Raw genomic sequence first — 16,902 nt, 5'->3', positions numbered from 1 at the left:
AGTCAGGGATCGGCGTGGGCGGGGACCCCAGCTCCGCTCCGACCCGCCCTACTCCCGTGGGTCCCTGGTTCCTGGGATCAGCGAGCTTTCTGGTCGGCTCCGGTCTCCAGGTCTGGACCGGAATGCGGACTCGGATCCCCGCAGCTCACCGTAAGGCCCTGCATGCGGCCCGCTGAGCCCGGAGCGCCTGAGGACGGAGAGCGGCTCATGGACGCAGCGGGCTCCCCGGCTCCTGCGGGGACAGAAGGTGACTGCGGGTCGCGCGTCGCGGGTTTCAGGCCTGTCTTTAGGATATAGTGGGTTAGCTTGTTTTGTTGTTGTTGGTGCTGTTGTTGTTGTTTCTGAGTCCTTCAAACAGGGTGGGGTCTAGCCTGACTCTGGGGTCCGGGCCAGCATTTCTTTTCTCCGGTTTGGAGAACAAATACGAGTACTTCCCAAATCTCTGCTTTTTTAAGTAGGGGGTTTCAGAATACTTTCAAATTAATAATAATACCACGTCATCAGGCCTAAAATATTCTTTGGCCTCGGGGTATTAGCTGGTTTTCCTCTTACTTGTAACTTTCTCTTGTTTCCTTCTTCAACTCGGGTATATATACATACATACATATATTTATATATAATGTTTGTACGTGTGTGTGTGTGTGTGTGTGTGTGTGTGTATGCTTGTATGTATATGTATGTGTACAAGTTGCAGTAAGACTGGGCACCTAACTTCAGATTAAGGCTGGATAGAGGCAGCCCAGTATACAAACTCAGGCATTTTTTAAAGGATTCTTACGGCTTTCCTATTTTGCATAGACTTTTTTTCCACCTGGCCTTTAATGGATACTTCTGGGAAAACAGATTAAATTAATAATTCTCCTCCTTTCCCCCTCAGAATCGTTTAATTAAAAAATGGCTAAGGACTCTGGATATTTGAAACTCAGTGATTGATTGGTTCTTTGATAGTTTAAACCTGGAAAAACATGTGGAATGAGTCGATTTACAAGACCACTAATTAGTGCAGAAAATAACCAGGTTCACATATTTGTGAGTATTGTCTTTCCAGAATGCTAAGTTCACCAACAGAATACAGGATAAAGAGCTGGTAAGGCCAGTTCCGTCTGGGAAGGCCCTGACTCAGTCAGGGTGGCAGATGGAGCTAGGAGCTTGAGAAATCGCCCTTGGCAAATCCCCGTGGTGCTCATCACTGAAGGGGTTTCTGAAAGAGCGGTCAAAAGATCGATCAGAAGGGTTAATATTTTCCATGTGGAAATTCTAACTGGAGAGTCTCTCTGTGACAGTGTTTCAAACCTGCAGTGATATCCCAGGTCTATTTTCTGTTTGGCCATAACTGTTATATTTATGAATAGCCTTTTATCTCAACAAGTGTTCTCAGAATCCACTAACTCTATGTAAAATCCACTGGTGTGTTTTTACCCAGAATCCCATTTACACCCCTGTAACAGCAATGTGTTTGGATTCAAGGTGATGGCCACGGAGGAGGTACAAGAGAGAGACCCAGGCGACTGTCGCGAGAACAGATCTTTGTTCTGGTATCAGCAGCTTCCTTGAACTTGGGTTGCATGATGACCTACTCCATCCTTGGACCATTTTTCCCTAAGGAGGTAAAACATTTTTATGCGGTATAAACACTAGGTGACCTGCCGATGCTGTCTTCTGGGTAGAGCACCTATGACTCAGGTAGCGTTAGCCGAGTGTGATGGCTCATGCTTTCACTCAGAGCACTCAGGAGGTAGAGGCAAGCAGGGAGCTCCTAGGAGTTGGGAGGTCAGCCTGGTCTATAGGTAGATTCCAGGCAGCCAGGGCCATAAAGTGAGACGTTGTCTCCAAACGGGGTGGGGATGAGGTGAGGAGATAGCGTAGCCCAGGAAATTCAGTCTGAATGTGTTAGGAGCTCCAGAAGAAAGGTTCGCACAAAGGACAGATTCTGATTAACGTTGCTGGGTTCCCTCTCACCTTTGCCCTCCTCATAGTCTTGGAACTGTTATCTGTGGCACAAAGGTTAGCCTGGAGTATAGATTCCATATGATTTTTTTATGGATTGAATAATCCATATGGATTGAAGGGCCAGTTCAGACAATATGCCCAAGTGTTTATTTTGTGCATCTTGCCAAAGTTTTAGGTTCATGGTGCACTGGCAACTTCTCAGTTTTCAAACAGCCTTGGTAGCCTGCAGTCCTTCATTCCGGGTGCTACCAGACAGGGTGTCTCTGCTGAAGTGCTGAAGTGTCTCTGAGCCCACAGAGCACTCACTGGTTTTCAACACACCTCCAACAATCACAGAAGAAGTGAGAACAGCAAGGGTCCCAATGTTTTCTTTTAACGTTATAGTCTCAGAAGTGAAGGGCTTCTCCCCAGTTCAGTCCAATTCCAGTGGAAGGCTGAGTTTCCACTCCAGGGTGCACTGAGCGATAGGTAATGTATGCTCAGGTATGGAGAAGCCAGGAAGTGCCAGAAACAACAACAAAGAGGAGAAAAGGAAGGAAGGAAGGAGGAGGAGAACTGGTTCAGACTTTGGGCATTCTTTAAGGAACAAGATGTCAAGAAGAGATGATACTCAGGACCGAGGAATGGCAAACACTTGGTAGATCACGGCTAAGAAGGGTTCGCCACTGCCTGAGACTTCTTCTGTCAAGTCTAAGGTGTGGCTTGGTTTCTCCGGTAAATAGCAGAGAGGAGTAGCATCATTGCAGATGTGGTGGGGGGAGAAAGTGACGCCTTATTCGTAGGGACGGGGGACAGCTCACTGTGGCTTAAGTTTGATAGACGGCTGGGACTCTGAGGGGCAAGCTGCAGCTGGAACGTGAGAACACCGGAAAGCAGGCCCAGGACTTGGCCTGGGAGAGCGTCAGAATGGTTGGTCAGATTAGGGTTTTGTGAAAAATAACAATAGGAGGCTCTAACTGAACCTTCTTAGAGCTGTGACCCTCAGTACAGTTCCTCATGCTGTGGTGAAACCCAACCATAGAATTCTCTGTGTTACTTCATAACTGTAATTTTGCTCCTGCTATGAATCATAATGCAGATATCCGATGTGACCCATGTAAGACGCTCATTTGACCCTCACAGAGCAGTGGAGACCCACAGGTTGAGAGCCACCTGCTCTGAGGGTGTTACTGCAGTGAAACACTAGAAACAAAAAGCAAGTTAGGGAGGACAGGGTTTGTTTGGCTTACATTTCCTTATCGCTGTTCATCACTGAAGGAATTTAGGACAGGAACTCACACAGGGCGGGAACCTGAAGGCAGGAGCTGATACAGAGGTTCTGCATCCTGGCTTGCACCTTGTGGCTTGGTTCCCCTGCTTTCTTATAGAACTCAGAACCACCTGCCCAGAGGTGGTCCTACCCACCATGGGCTGGGCCTTCCCCATCAACATCAGTTAAGAAAATGCCCCGAAGGCTTGTGTACAACCTGATCTTATTGAGGTATCTTCTCAACCAAGGCTCCCTCTTCTCCAGTGACTCCAGCTTGTGTCAGAGTGACAAAGGAAACACCAACTGAAGTGCATTTTCTCCTGCTACGCATTCACAACACAGGTCACTTTTATGGCCCCCAAAGGCACAGGGCTACTTTTTTCTTTCTCGTGAGCAAATAACTCTTCAGCCGCAGACATTGCAGAGTCCTCTAATGCATGACAACTGTGACTTTGTCACCTGGAGATATGTCTGTCCTGGGACTGTCCCCTGCCCTCAAATGCCAGTCGCAGATCCCTGAGTCACAAGCTGTAGCCTGGAGCTTGTAACTAACTGGCTACAAGTTAGGATTCATACATCCCTGATCTTGGGTTCAATTAATTTGCTTAATTGGCCACAGAACTCAGGGAACCACCTAAGGGCCTGGTTACAGAACTCGCACGAACCAATGCATTGGATGACATGTCACTCACTGATCAGGAACACTCACATTTTTAGCTACATAGAAACCGTCTGAACCCAGTACCTTTGAAGTTTGTAGACACCTCATTGTATAGCATAGAAGTTTTCAGACTGGGTGTAGAGACACAGACAGCCTGACAGTCCAGATTCTCTTTGTTCTCTGTGTAATATTTTCACCCCCAAAATTTGAGGCAGGAGCCATCAAGGACGAGAAGGGTCTTATAACTTATCTGACAGGCTAGATAGGAGTTACAAGTCAGGAACTGCCATTCACACATATACACAGACACAGAGACAGACACAGACAGGCATACATACAGATACATACACTCACACACAGGCACACACACAGACACAGACAGACACACATACAGATATACATACACACAAGCACACGTGCAGGCACACAGACAGACAGACAGATACACACACACACATAGGCACAGACAGACATACACAGACACACACACCTATGCACTGGTCAGATGGCTCAGTAGGTAAAGGTACTAAGGTCGTTCTCCTAGACCCACATGGTGGGAGAATTGGCTCTGCACGTTGTCTTCTGACTTGCACTTGTGAGCCATGGTCCATGCATGCTCGAAAACATACCCACACAAGTGTAGTGATAGTATTTAAAGAACAAAATATGTGTATCATAACATTACAGTAAGAGAGTAATATAGTCTGTTGTGGGTCCCCATTCCTTGGTCATAGCTCTCACATAGTTCACATAGGAAGGGATGGAGAATTTATTTATTTATTTTTTTAAATCATGGTTGTAGGAGCTGCAGAGATGGCTCACTAGGTAAGAACTCATGCCCTGCAAGCAAGAGGACCCAAGTTTGATTCTCCGGCTTGCATGGAAAAAGCCAGACATAGCTGACGTGGCCTGTAACCCCAACATTAGGGGTGGAGACAGGTAGAACATAAGAGCTTACTAGCCAGCTTCATCAGGCTGGAACAGTTTAGTGAGGGAGCCCCGTCTGAGGGCCATGAGGACAGATATAGCAGAAGACACCAGTGTCCTGCTCTGCCCCTCTTTCTACCTGAACGCACCTGTTGATTCATATGCTGTGTATACATGCATGCACACGCACGTGTGCACACAAACAGTAGTTTGAAAAAAAAAAACAAACAGGAGGGCTGGAGAGATGGCTCACCGATTGAGAGCACTGACTGTTCTTCCAGAGGTCCCGAGTTCAAGTCCCAGCAACCACATGGTGGCTCACAACCGTCTGTAATGGGATCCAATGCCCTCTTCTGGTTTGTCTGAAGACAGCTACAGTGTACTCATATCTATAAAATAAATAAATAATTTAAAAAAGAAAAAAAAAAACAGGAAAAGAGATGGAATTGTGGCTACTGTAGAGAAACAGTTTTAAAATATCTATCTAGCTTTAATTTTTAAAGATTTATTGTGGGCATGTATGTATGTGTACCTCATACATGCAGTACCCTCAGAGGTCAGAAGAAGGTAGGTGGGTCCCCTGGAGCGGACATTACTGATGGCTGTGAGCCGTGCAGGAGCAATAGCTGCTCTTGACTGCCGCTCCATCTGCCCCAGGCCTGAGAACGCATTCTGAAGGCTCTCAGGTGTGTGCGTGTCTGCGTAAAGTTGTTTGATGCTCTGGGGAAAGGATGAATCGAAACCACTCTGTTGACTGTAAGTATTGAGGAGAACACACAGACAGGCACAGAAAAAAACGTGAAAAAGGTAATTGCTGATTCTCAGAGGATAGCCCTGTGAGGCTTCATACTCCATTTCATGCCGACTTGGAGTTTCGGCTTATCCTTAAAAAAATCATTCCTTTTTATTTTTCCTTTCCTTTCTTTTCCTTTTCTTTTCTTTTCTGTCTTTCTTTTTTTAATACAGGGCCTCCCTGTGTAGCTCTGGATGGTCTAGTTATTGCTCTGTAGACCAGGCTGGCCTCAAACTCACAGAGATCCCACTGCCTCAGCATCCCAAGTGCTTCTGGCATTAAAGATCTGCATATTTTAACCCTTTAATGGATACACACTAAATGTGAGGGTCTGATAGACAGGAAAAATCATCTGTATGACTATAGCAGAGACTCTGGCGTGCTCCTGTCTTGAGAAGCGCACACCCACGTTGGGATGTGTTATCCTTCCATAAGTGCCTCTCTTGACCTCTAAGACCCACCCCCCTCTTTCTGTCCCCAATGTTGATGTTTAAATCTATTTACAATATAATAACCCCCATCTGTACCTCATAATCAGTTTCAGCGTTGCTTCACATTAACTTGTCTTGAAATTCTCTGTGAAATAAAAGAGCATTGCTTTGAGGCTGAGGTTGCAGCTCAGGTGGGGGTGGGGAGGTGCTTAGCACAAAGCCCTATATTTGATTTGCAGCATCACATGAATAGGTGTGGTGGTATATTCCTGTACATCACTCAGAGGCAGAGGCAGGAGGATCAGGAGGAACTCAAAGCCAGCCTCAGCTACATGGTTAGTCTTAGGCTAGCCTGGTTACACTACATACTGTCTCAAAAAGCCAGAAGAAAATAAGAATAATAATAAAAGAATCTCAGCTGTGCTGAAAGGTCTCTGAAAAGAACTCAGGCTGCTAGAGGTGGTAGCCCAGAGCCGTTTCTGTGGTCACTGCCTCGCTGGGGCTCACAGGTCAACCATACTTGCAGAATTTGAAAGGGATCTTAGGGATTTAAGAGGTGGCTCAGTGCTTAAGAACACTTGCTGTTCTTGCAAAGGGCATGAGTTCAGTTCCCAGCACCCACACAGTGACTCGAAACTGCTTGTAACTCCAGTCCCAGGGAAGCCACGCTTCCGAGGACTCTCACACCTGTGGTGGATGTACACATACCCAGGTGCATACACAAAGTAGACTCAGAGTAGTTTACACCGTCAATAGCAAGGTTCAGACGTCCCTGCTGGACCAGGCTCTAATAATGCCGTCTACAGAGAGTAAGCCGTGGGGAGCGTCCTAGATTATGTAATCTGTGGGGAACGTACTTCATCTGCATTCCTCACAGGAAACACAAATCTCTCCAAATTAAGCATGGGCAGAAGCCAGGGAGCCTACTGACTGGGCCTTTCTATGACCCATTTGTCACTTCATGGCATTCCTCTCCTTGATTTTTTGTTTTGTTTAATTTTGTTTATTTTCTTCTAGAACTGTCAGCTTGCTCATGTTTTGTGTTTATTTTGGGTGGAGTGCAATTCTGTAATGAGAAGTGAAACTGAAGAGGAAGTCTGTCTACATCAGCTGCTTCCTCAGCCCTGGGACTGAGAAGCAGGCTCAGGTTGCCTCGTCCCGACGATTTTGTGCTTTTTATATTCTGTAATACTGACTTTTTCTCAGATAAAGAGATTTTATATACATACATACAAACAGACAGACGTGCATACAGACAGACAGAGATAGATATAGATGATATGGATATGGATATGGATATAGATATATAGACATATAGACATATAGATATATAGATATATAGATATATAGATATAGATATAGATAGATAAAGATATATTGAGTTAGGGTTTCACTACCTGGCTGTTCTGGAACTCACTCTGTAGAAAAGCTTGTTCTCACACTAACAGATTAAAGGCATGTGCCACCACACCTGACTGGGAGTTCCCTTTTTTTAAGTTATTTTATGTACATGAGTACAGTGTTGCTCTCTTCAGGCACAGCAGAAGATGGCATCAGATCCCATTACAGATGGTTGTGAGCCACCATGTGTTTGCTGTGAATTGAACTCAGGGCCTCCAGAGAAGCTGTCAGTGCTGTTAAGTGCTGAGCCATCTCTCCAGCACCATGACTAGGAAGTTCTGTGGGGGCTAAGTGAATTATTTTCATGTCAGTGTCTAGATTTTACCATCTTAACTTATATCTTTTCTTACCTCACTTATTTTAGAATAAATATTTTATTAAATACCAGAAGTGGAAAGGTTTGAACAGGAGATAGAGCAGGGGTCTGGAGAGATGGCTCAGTGGTTAAGAGCCCTGACTGCTCTTTCAGAGGTCCTGAGTTCAATTTCCAGCAACTATGTGGTGGCTCACAACCATCTGTAATTGGATCCGATGCCCTCTTTTGGTGTGTCTGAAGATGGCAACAGTGTACTCATATATATGAAATAAATAGATAAATCTTTAAAAAAATAAACTAAAATAAAAAAGGAGATAGGGAAACCAAACTAAGTATGTATGAAAATGTTCCAAGGAACCTGCTACTTGGTAAGTTAATTTTTACAAAAAGCCAACCTCCCACATCTTGGAAATTACTATACATATATGAAAGTCACAAGGTGATGCTATGACTTTGTCCTGTCTTCCCAGCAACGCTGTTCTGTCTTTTAACTCATGTTCCCGTTCTGTTCCTTCTAAGGCAGAAAAGAAGGGAGCCAGCAACACCATGATTGGAATGATCTTTGGATGCTATGCGTTATTTGAATTTCTGGCATCTTTGGTGTTTGGAAAATATGTAAGTGTTAACACTCAGATGCATACCTTAATCTTCAAAAATGCATGGGGTGAGTTTCCGTAACATACTAATCCCGAACTGCTGCAGAAGTGGAAACAATGCCACTATATCTTTACACATTATACCAGTTCTATCTTTGCAGATGATGTCAATGTTGTCTACGCTTTTGGACGGTGGATGCTGCAATTCTTTTAAACAATTATTTTGATGTGATATTAAAACACATTTCCTGCAGTGTTATATGTTCTACTAGATTTGGTTATGTACATGTACTGTGGGGTCCTAAAGACACAGAAATGGCTGAAGTCAGACTCAGGGACTTTCCAGTCACCCCAAGGCTGAGAGATAAATGTTGTACTTGGAAGAAACCAAGCCCTGCCTGTGCCTGACAAATAAAAACAATGGCCCAGAGTAATTCTCAGAAAAACCCAGAATATACTGACTGATAGCCACCTGGCCCTCTAAGAAGCCCTAGACAGCGTCCTGACTCATGTCATGATTAGCTCATGCTCAAATCCAAGTTCCAAGAAACAAAAGAAGATCATAACCAAAGTCCATGATAGGGCCTGACATATGTCATGCTTAGCTCAGACTCATATTGCCAAAATACTATATGCTTGGCCAATAAATCCAAAGGTCACTGTAACCCACCAATGCGACGTCACCACCCCATGCTGTTGCTGGAATCTTCCCCCAGAACTGTATAAAAAATTGTATACTTTGAAACCTCAGGGTCGTCTATGTCCTACTTGCAGAATGACCCCAGTGCAATGGACTTATTAAACCTCTTGCTTATTGCATCGGTCTCAGTCTCTGTGGGAGTGGACACCCCATCATTGGGCCATGCGAGTCCAACAGTAGACTTGCTAAAGCAATCCATTTATCACTTCTCTTTGACTTTTATTGTAGCTTGTACACATTGGAGCCAAATTTGTGTTCATAGCAGGGATGTTTGTCTCAGGAGGAGTCACAATTCTCTTCGGGTAAGTAACTTTCTAATGTTTGGGAATGACATTTCATATCCATCTATGAAAAATGTCAATGGCTTTGAAAGTTCCCCTAAAGTTTTATTGTTATATGTATATGGGGAGGGTGCTGTGCACGGGGAAGGCAGAGGACAGTGTGATGGCATTGTTTCCTTTTCTCCACCTTTACATGGGTCCCAGGGATTGAACTCAGGTTGCCAGGCTTGTGCTGCAATCGCCTCACCTGCTAAGCCATCTCACTGACCCTTTAACAACTGTATAAGCCAATCAGCACGGTTTATTGTCAGACGATTTTCCTGTACGAATGCTGGAGGTTGGTTGGTGGGAAGCACATAGAGACATTGTTGACCTTAAAGAGGGTCTTCCAAGATCTCCCTTAACTGCCTGCTGAAGCAGATGTGGTGCTCAAGACCTGCAATTCCAGTTCTCCAGAGGCAATGGAAGAGGACCTCGCTTTTGAGGTCAATCTGTGTTATACAGGAAGACCCTGTCTTAAAACAACGATAGAAAAAAGTGGAACTGTGGCTCCATCCAATGGGACTCCTGTGGCCATTCGTGATGGAAACTTACTAATCTTCTGAGTCATAGAAATGTTTGGCTTAGACAGAAAAGATAATCCACTTCTTACAGAATCATCTCAAAGCCCTCCCTCCGGCTGTGGATGCTGAAACAGCGTCATCAGACATCTTAGCTTCCCTCTCTTCTTTACTCTGTGTAGTGTTCCTAGACAAGCTCTTCCAACTCCTTCTTTTTTTTGTGGTTGCATTGGAGACAGGGTATCACTGTAGCCCTGAGTGGAACTCCTGTGCCTCTGAATGCTGAGACAGAGGCGTGACCTTGCTTTTTTTCACCACTCTCCAATAGTAATGACGATACCAACCGCTTATATCGCATTTGCACTGTGCTAGGTGTCAAAGGTGTCCAGGAAGAAACTTAAGTATTGTGAGCAACTTAAGCATAGCTCTGCAGTGGTATCGGCCTACTGTGGGTGAGGCCTTGGGTTCAACACAGCACTGTAACAAATAAGTAAATAAATTCGAAATAGAGATGCATTTGGTAAGGTGAGCATCAGTTACAGCAGACAGTACGGTTGATGTTGAGGACGTCAGCACCCTCTGATTTTGCTGTCACAGTCTTCTATGGGCCACAGTATTTCCAAGAAGCCTATTTAGAATTACTGTCTTGGAACCAGTTATACCAACAAAAAAGGGACAGCTAAGCTGTCATGACTTGAAATTAAAAACAGCAATTCCCTATTGAAAGTGTGACCACCAGCCCCCCTCCCCACCCCAGGGTTTCCCTGTGAAGTCCTTGCGGTCCTGGAACCCCTGTCTATACCACGCTGGCCTTGAACTCACAGAGACCCACCTACCTCTGCCTCTGGAATGCTGGGACTGAAGGCAGATTTAGATTTTATCTAATAACTTTGCAAAGCATGGCTCTCTTCAAGGAGTATAGTGAATTTTTAAAAGCTGAGACAAGTTTTACATTTGATAATTGTAGCATTCTTTTTTTCAGAGTCTTGGATCAACTTCCGGAAGGACCGATATTTATTACCATGTGTTTTCTGGTGAGAATAGCGGACGCCATAGGCTTTGGTGCAGCCATAACGGCGTCGTCTTCCATCCTTGCAAAGGCTTTCCCAGAGAATATGGCTACAGTCATGGTACGTAATCTGAACTTATTCTAATTTCCCGTCTTACATGGCCAAAAGATGTTTGGTTCCTTCTTACATGCATTTCCCCCACCCTCTTGTGTCCCCCCCCCCCATATGCCCCCTTCATTGTGATTTCTAGTTCCAACAGCAAGTGAAAAAATAGAAAACACAGCATTGCTTGGTGTGGTGACACATTCCTGTAACTCACTACTTGGGTGGCTGGAACATCAAAAGTTTGAGGCTAGCATGGGTGACCCTGTGGTCACTGTCTGGAAAACAAGGGTTTAAAAAGCCGAAACCTGGGCCACTCCTTTAATCCCAGGTCCCAGGAGGCAGCGGCAGGAGGAACTTTGAGTCTTAGGTCAGACCGGCCCACACAGCCAGGCCAGCCAGTGCTACAGAGTGAGACCCTATATTCTAAGGAAAAAACAAAGAGGCAGTGACCTCTAGTGCTCCCAATGTTCTTCCTGGTCTCTGCATTTTGGTGGGTAAACATAGTCCCAACATTTGTTTTTAGTTACTCTTAAAATAATTTTAAACCATTTATTTGTTTTCTTTTTTTTTTTTTTTTTTTTTTTTTTTGTCTATATGGTGTTTTACCTGCATGTATACATGTTTACCACATGTGTGCCCGGCAAACCAAGAGATCAAAAGAGGGTATCAGATACCCTGGAACTGGAGTTGCAGTGGTTGTGGTCCACCATATGGGTTTTGGAAATGGAGCTCAGGTCCTTTGCAAGAACATATGATCTTAACCACTGAGCCACCTTTCTAACCCCCATCCCCCGCCTTCCACCTCCATTTCTTTTCTTGCGTTCTTTTCTTCCTTCCTTCCTTCCTTCCTTCCTTCCTTCCTTTCTTCCTCTCTCTCTCTCTCTCTCTCTCTCTCTCTGTCTCTCTCTCCCTCCCTTTCTCTCTCTCTCTCTCTCTCTCTGTCTGTCTGTCTGTCTGTCTGTCTCTCTCTCTCTCTCTCTCTCTCTCTCTCTCTCTCTCTCTCTCTCTAAGATCTGAGTAATTTTTTGCTGTTTCCTTGTGAGTAGGTCCTGGCAGAGATGCCATAGCTTTACTCTATTCTGCAAGATAGATCCCCTCACGGCAAACGCTTACTTAGCTCAAGAAAATCTTTATGCTACTTTCCCCAGGTTTTTGGAAAAGGTCTCAGGTCGTGTTGAAATTCTCAGAGCACTTCTGTCTTGTCTGAGGAGCGCCTGTCTAATTTTGCCTTTTCTGACTACTGTACCTGTCAGTTTATCCGTGGGTCAACTTCTTCCGCATCAGACCTGTTGACCTCTTAAAGAGCTGGTGTCCTGCAGAACACCGTGGAATGTGCTGTGCAGGAGATTCCTGTGATGGCAGTCGCCATTGACTGGCATTTGAGATTGGCAGGGGAAAGTAGACTTGCCCTCCCCCTCCCAAATTACCAAGGAAAGTCGCAACCAGGGTCAACACATTTCACACACTACCTAATTATGTGTGGACTCTAGGGATCTTGACTGTAAACTTGAAAGCTGGCCTGATGCTGCTTGTGTTCTAATGCTAAATACTGGCTCAGGATCTGGTTGCCCGTAACAAGCAGATCCTCATGGATACACCAAGTGATGCTGCGTAAACCTTGCTCCCCAACTTAACTGATTGATGAAAGGCCAGAGCCTGGGCCTGGGTGGTAAAGGGAGGAGGGCAGGACTTGAGGATCGAGTGGGGGGGGGGGGCTTGCAGGCAGAGGGGAGAAGACGGAAAAAGGGTTATGGAGGTGGAGGAGGCAGCCATGAGAGGAGAAGGACCATGAGTGCGTGGCCAGGAAAAACAGTAATAAGGGACATTATGGCTGAGACATAAGTTAGAATAGTTCCGAATCTGTCCAATCCAGGCTTACAGCTTGTAAATAAAACAAATGGGTTGCATGTCTTTGATATAGGCAGATAGACTGCTTAATTCCCTTTTACAAGTCATAGGTGTGTTTAAAGCCCCTGGAAAACTGGATTGACTTAGTCAGAATGGTCCAGTTTCCTCAACAGTAGGCTTCTTTGCCACAGAGCTACCTTTTTATTTCACCTTTAGTTAATTTTACGCAGCATAAAATTGGGAAGTTATAAAATGGAACACAGAATATAGTAAATGTTTGACACATAGTACTGCTGTTCTGACCTCAAACACACATCTGACATCCAGGCACGCAGTGCCCTAGTTGCTCCAAGAGGGTGTCTTCCCAAGATCCCATATCTATGCCTCCATACAAGTACCCATGCACACACATACATGTGCATACGACTAGCAGCATGATTCTCTCCCCTTCTTTTCTTTACACACATGATGACATGCTCTTCACACCATTTGCCACCTCACTGAGTATCCTGGTGAATTCACATTGGAGGTCCACTCTATCTAGTTACAAACCCATGCATGCTCTCTCTTGACTGAGTACACTGCGTAGATGTCGCCTATTTAAGTAAAATGCTGGTGGGTATTTATAGACTTTGCATTTTTTTGTTCCTTTGTTTAGAACAGGGCCTCCTGTAGGCCAGGCTGGCTAGAACTCTCGAAAGTTGACCCTGAGCTCCTGGTTTTGCTGCCTGGGTGCTGAGATCACGGGACTCTGCCACAGCACCTCTCTTGACACCTAACAGAGGACACTCTCTCTGTGCCCTCTAGTTAATCTAGCTAAGGGTTTATCGGTCTTGTTAATTTTCTCAAAGAACCAGCTCCTGGTTTTGTTGATTCTTTGTATAGTACTTTTTGTTTCTTCTTGGTTGATTTCTGCTCTGAGTTTGATTCTTTCCTGCCGTTTACTCCTCTTGGGTGTATTGCTTCGTTTTGTTCTAGAGCTTTCAACTGTGCTGTCAAGTTGCTGCTAGTGTGTGCTCTCTCCAGTGTCTTTTTGGAGGCACTCGGAGCTATGAGCTTTTGTGTTTCCTCTCTACGGGCTTCAACATGTTTTTGTGTGTTCTCCTGGCTTTCCTGTGCTTCTTTAAATATGGTATCTATGTGCTTCTCGAGGATCTCCATCATCATCATGAAGTATGATTTTAAGCATAAATCCTGTTTTTCTGATGACCTGGGCTTTCCACTATTTGCAGTGGTGGGAGAACCGGGTTCTGATGTTGCCAGGTTGTCTTGGTTACCATTTCCTAGGTTCTTACACTTGCCTCTTGCCATCTTGTTATCGGTGATGCTAGGTGATCTTGTCTCTGACTGGAGCTTGTCTCTACTGTGGGTCTGTGGCTTGTGGGCTCCAGAGAGAGATTGCTTCTGGATGTTTGGCTCTCTGGGTAGGCTGTGAGTTCTGATGGCAGTGTGCCTGCTCTGGGTTTGGTCCTGAACAGTCCGTTACCAGGCAGCACCAAACTACCTGGGCCCTGAGAGTTCTGGGCAGTTTCTCTCTCCCAGGATAGTCAGTGGAGAGGGAGTGTGGACTCACCCATGGGCTCAGGAGTGAGAGTGCTCCTGCGGGTCCTCAGGGTCCCAGCAATATTCGGGCAGGCCGCTAGTCCTGATGAAACTGGGCTGACTCTGGCATTGGGCCAGAAGTGTCTCTCATCCCTTCTCTTCATTTACTGGGTGTGTGTGTGTGTAAATACGGCTTGTGGCTTATGTGTCTGCATGGTCAGCACTGGCCAATTGGGTTAGATAACCAATCAGGGGCCTCACCCTGGAGAAAACTAACTCTCCCTTTCCAGCAGCAGTTCATTGCCTGCAGTGTTTCATCTGGGGTAAAGCTTTATGAGATTTCTCCCCTCCGTGCGGCATGTCAGATGGTGTAGTCATTGTGCTGGTCTTCCTTAGGTAAATGTATGGTTGAGATTTCATGGATGCAACTTGTCTGTCATATGTAGAGGACACTCTCTCACAGCAGGTGTCCTGGGCCTATGGCTCTTACCATCTTTCTGCCCCTGTTCCTGGGCGTTCCCCGAGGGGGGACTGAGGTATGCGGGGTGTGGTGCATATGTTTCAATTGGCATTGAAGACCTGTGACCAGTTGTGTTTTGCATTTGATCAGCTGTAGATGTTGGCAATGGTCTTCAGCAGCGGCAAACTGAAGCTTCTTTGACGAAGGTGGGAGCTGCCTTTCCAAACTGTGGCTAGAAGGATAAATATTTCAGATGTGGTTATAAACAATACTGGTTTAGGAAAATGGCAGGTACCGGGTCTGTTCTCACACCCATGACCTTACCAGCCACAGGTCGGTTAGCTAGGCTTATAGTGCCAGGCATTTTGAGATGGGGTTTTACGGTCCTGGGACTCATAGATATCTCCCTGCCTCTGTTTCCCAAGTGCTGAAATGAAAGGCCTGTGTCATTATGCCTGACCCTTCTAATTCTACTAAAATCCATGAGCTAAATTCTCTCTCTTTTTTACTTTTAGGGAAGTCTTGAGATTTTTTCTGGACTGGGGATGGTGGCAGGACCTCCTGTGGGTAGCCTTTTGTATCAGTCTTTTGGCTACGAGGTACCCTTTATTTTTCTGGGGTGCATAGTTCTGCTGCTGATACCACTCAACCTATGCATTTTGCCTAGTTATGGTAAGTTCAAACAATCCTCATTTTAGACTTTTCGTTTTATTTTTGTGTCTTTGTAAAGGTTACATATGGTATGTTAGCTTTTAGTTAATGTAATCAATGATAGTTCTTTTGCTACACCCTCAAAAGTGGTTCTCTTTCCTAAAATCTGGGCAAGTATGAGAATCTTGCTTACAAAGAACTGGGGATATAGCACAATTAGCAGAGTACTTACCTAGTGTGCAGGAAGCCCTAGGTCTGTTCCATGGTGATGATCACCTTTCCAGCACCTCAGATACAGAGTGAGTCTGTGGCCAGCCTGGGTTGCATGAGGCCCTATCTTAAAAAAATAAAAAACTAAAAAAAAAAAAAAAAGCATATCATAAAAATTTTCAGGTTTTAGGAGAAACAAATATTTAATTTTGTTCACAAGCCATTATAATTGGGCTGAACTAAATTTTCACCAGAAGTTGCTATGGGCAACACATATACAAAGCAGTAAAAGAAGGTGAGATCCTTACACGTTCTGGGCTGGCTTTATTTTTAGGTTCTTTTGTTTGTTTTTTTTATGAGGTCTCACTCTGTCGCCCTGCCGGTCCTGGAATTCACAGGCTGTTTGGTCTTCCATTCACAGAGGCCTTCTGCTCTGTTGTTTCCCGCTCTAGGTCAGCTTTGTGCACTCGGGTTCCAGGCCATCCTGGACACAAAGTAACATGTTTGCTTCTCACTGGGTTAGTGTCTTTGAGATACACCTCAAACAAACTAGAGCATTCAATGTAGGAGGGCAAGGCCAATTCTTCCTTGGGCCTCTGCCTGTCTGAGTAGCAGTAACAGTTACAAGGATAACAGGTCTCTGGCACAGTAATGCAGTCAGTTGGAGTTCGAGGTTTCCATATCTATATTAATCTCTGTGACAAGCATCTGTATGTTGTCAGGGACCCATGGTCACTGGTTAACTGATAGGAGTTAAAGGGCACAGATTACTTTGTGTCATCGGGGACTTAGCTGTGGATATGCACGTTGTAAGCATTGCTTCTTCCTAGGGTAGTCAACTCGTACACTTGCCAGGTTACTATGTAACAGGTGGAGAGTTCAGAAAGAGGGCTGGGGAACCAGGCAGAACAGAGCCAGAGAGGCAATACCACAACGAGCCACAAGGTGGTGCTTATCTTCTCTGCAAGTGTAGGAATCGGTGTTTTTTGTTTTGTTTTTTTCCCCCTTAGTTTAGCATCCTGGGCTGTGTCCAGGTATGATGGATATTTGACTAATAATTTATAAAGCAGTCAGCAACAGATCTAGAGAGATGGGTCCGTGGTGAAGAGCATTGGATGCTCTTGCAAAGGACCTGGGTTCAATTCTGAGCAACCACATGGTAACTCACAATCATCTGTAACTCCAGTTCCGGGGGATCTACACCCTCCTCT

The 16,902-nt window shown here is 45.1% G+C and overlaps 1 protein-coding gene across 2 annotated transcripts in view; it reads left to right on the top strand.

The window, feature by feature from the left end:
* Nucleotides 1-76: 76 nt before the first annotated feature.
* Nucleotides 77-16,902, top strand: part of SLC18B1 (solute carrier family 18 member B1) — a 29,516-nt gene continuing 12,690 nt past the window's right edge. The window contains exons 1-6 of one of the 2 annotated variants that reach the window (XM_080929222.1): nt 77-247; nt 1,468-1,607; nt 8,248-8,343; nt 9,253-9,326; nt 10,848-10,995; nt 15,346-15,502. In XM_080929222.1, the coding sequence (XP_080785348.1) occupies nt 163-247; nt 1,468-1,607; nt 8,248-8,343; nt 9,253-9,326; nt 10,848-10,995; nt 15,346-15,502 (700 nt within the window). In that variant the 5' untranslated portion in view covers nt 77-162. Of the gene's footprint in view, nt 248-1,467; nt 1,608-8,246; nt 8,344-9,252; nt 9,327-10,847; nt 10,996-15,345; nt 15,503-16,902 lie in introns of those variants that run through there. The other variant, XM_080929223.1, reaches the window with a different exon arrangement.

This window comes from Micromys minutus, assembly GCF_963924665.1.
Source record: "Micromys minutus genome assembly, chromosome: 15".
NCBI classification, from domain to species: Eukaryota; Metazoa; Chordata; class Mammalia; order Rodentia; family Muridae; genus Micromys; species Micromys minutus.
Note: the sequence above shows the minus strand (reverse complement) of the source record. Positions and strands in the feature narration are given on the sequence as shown.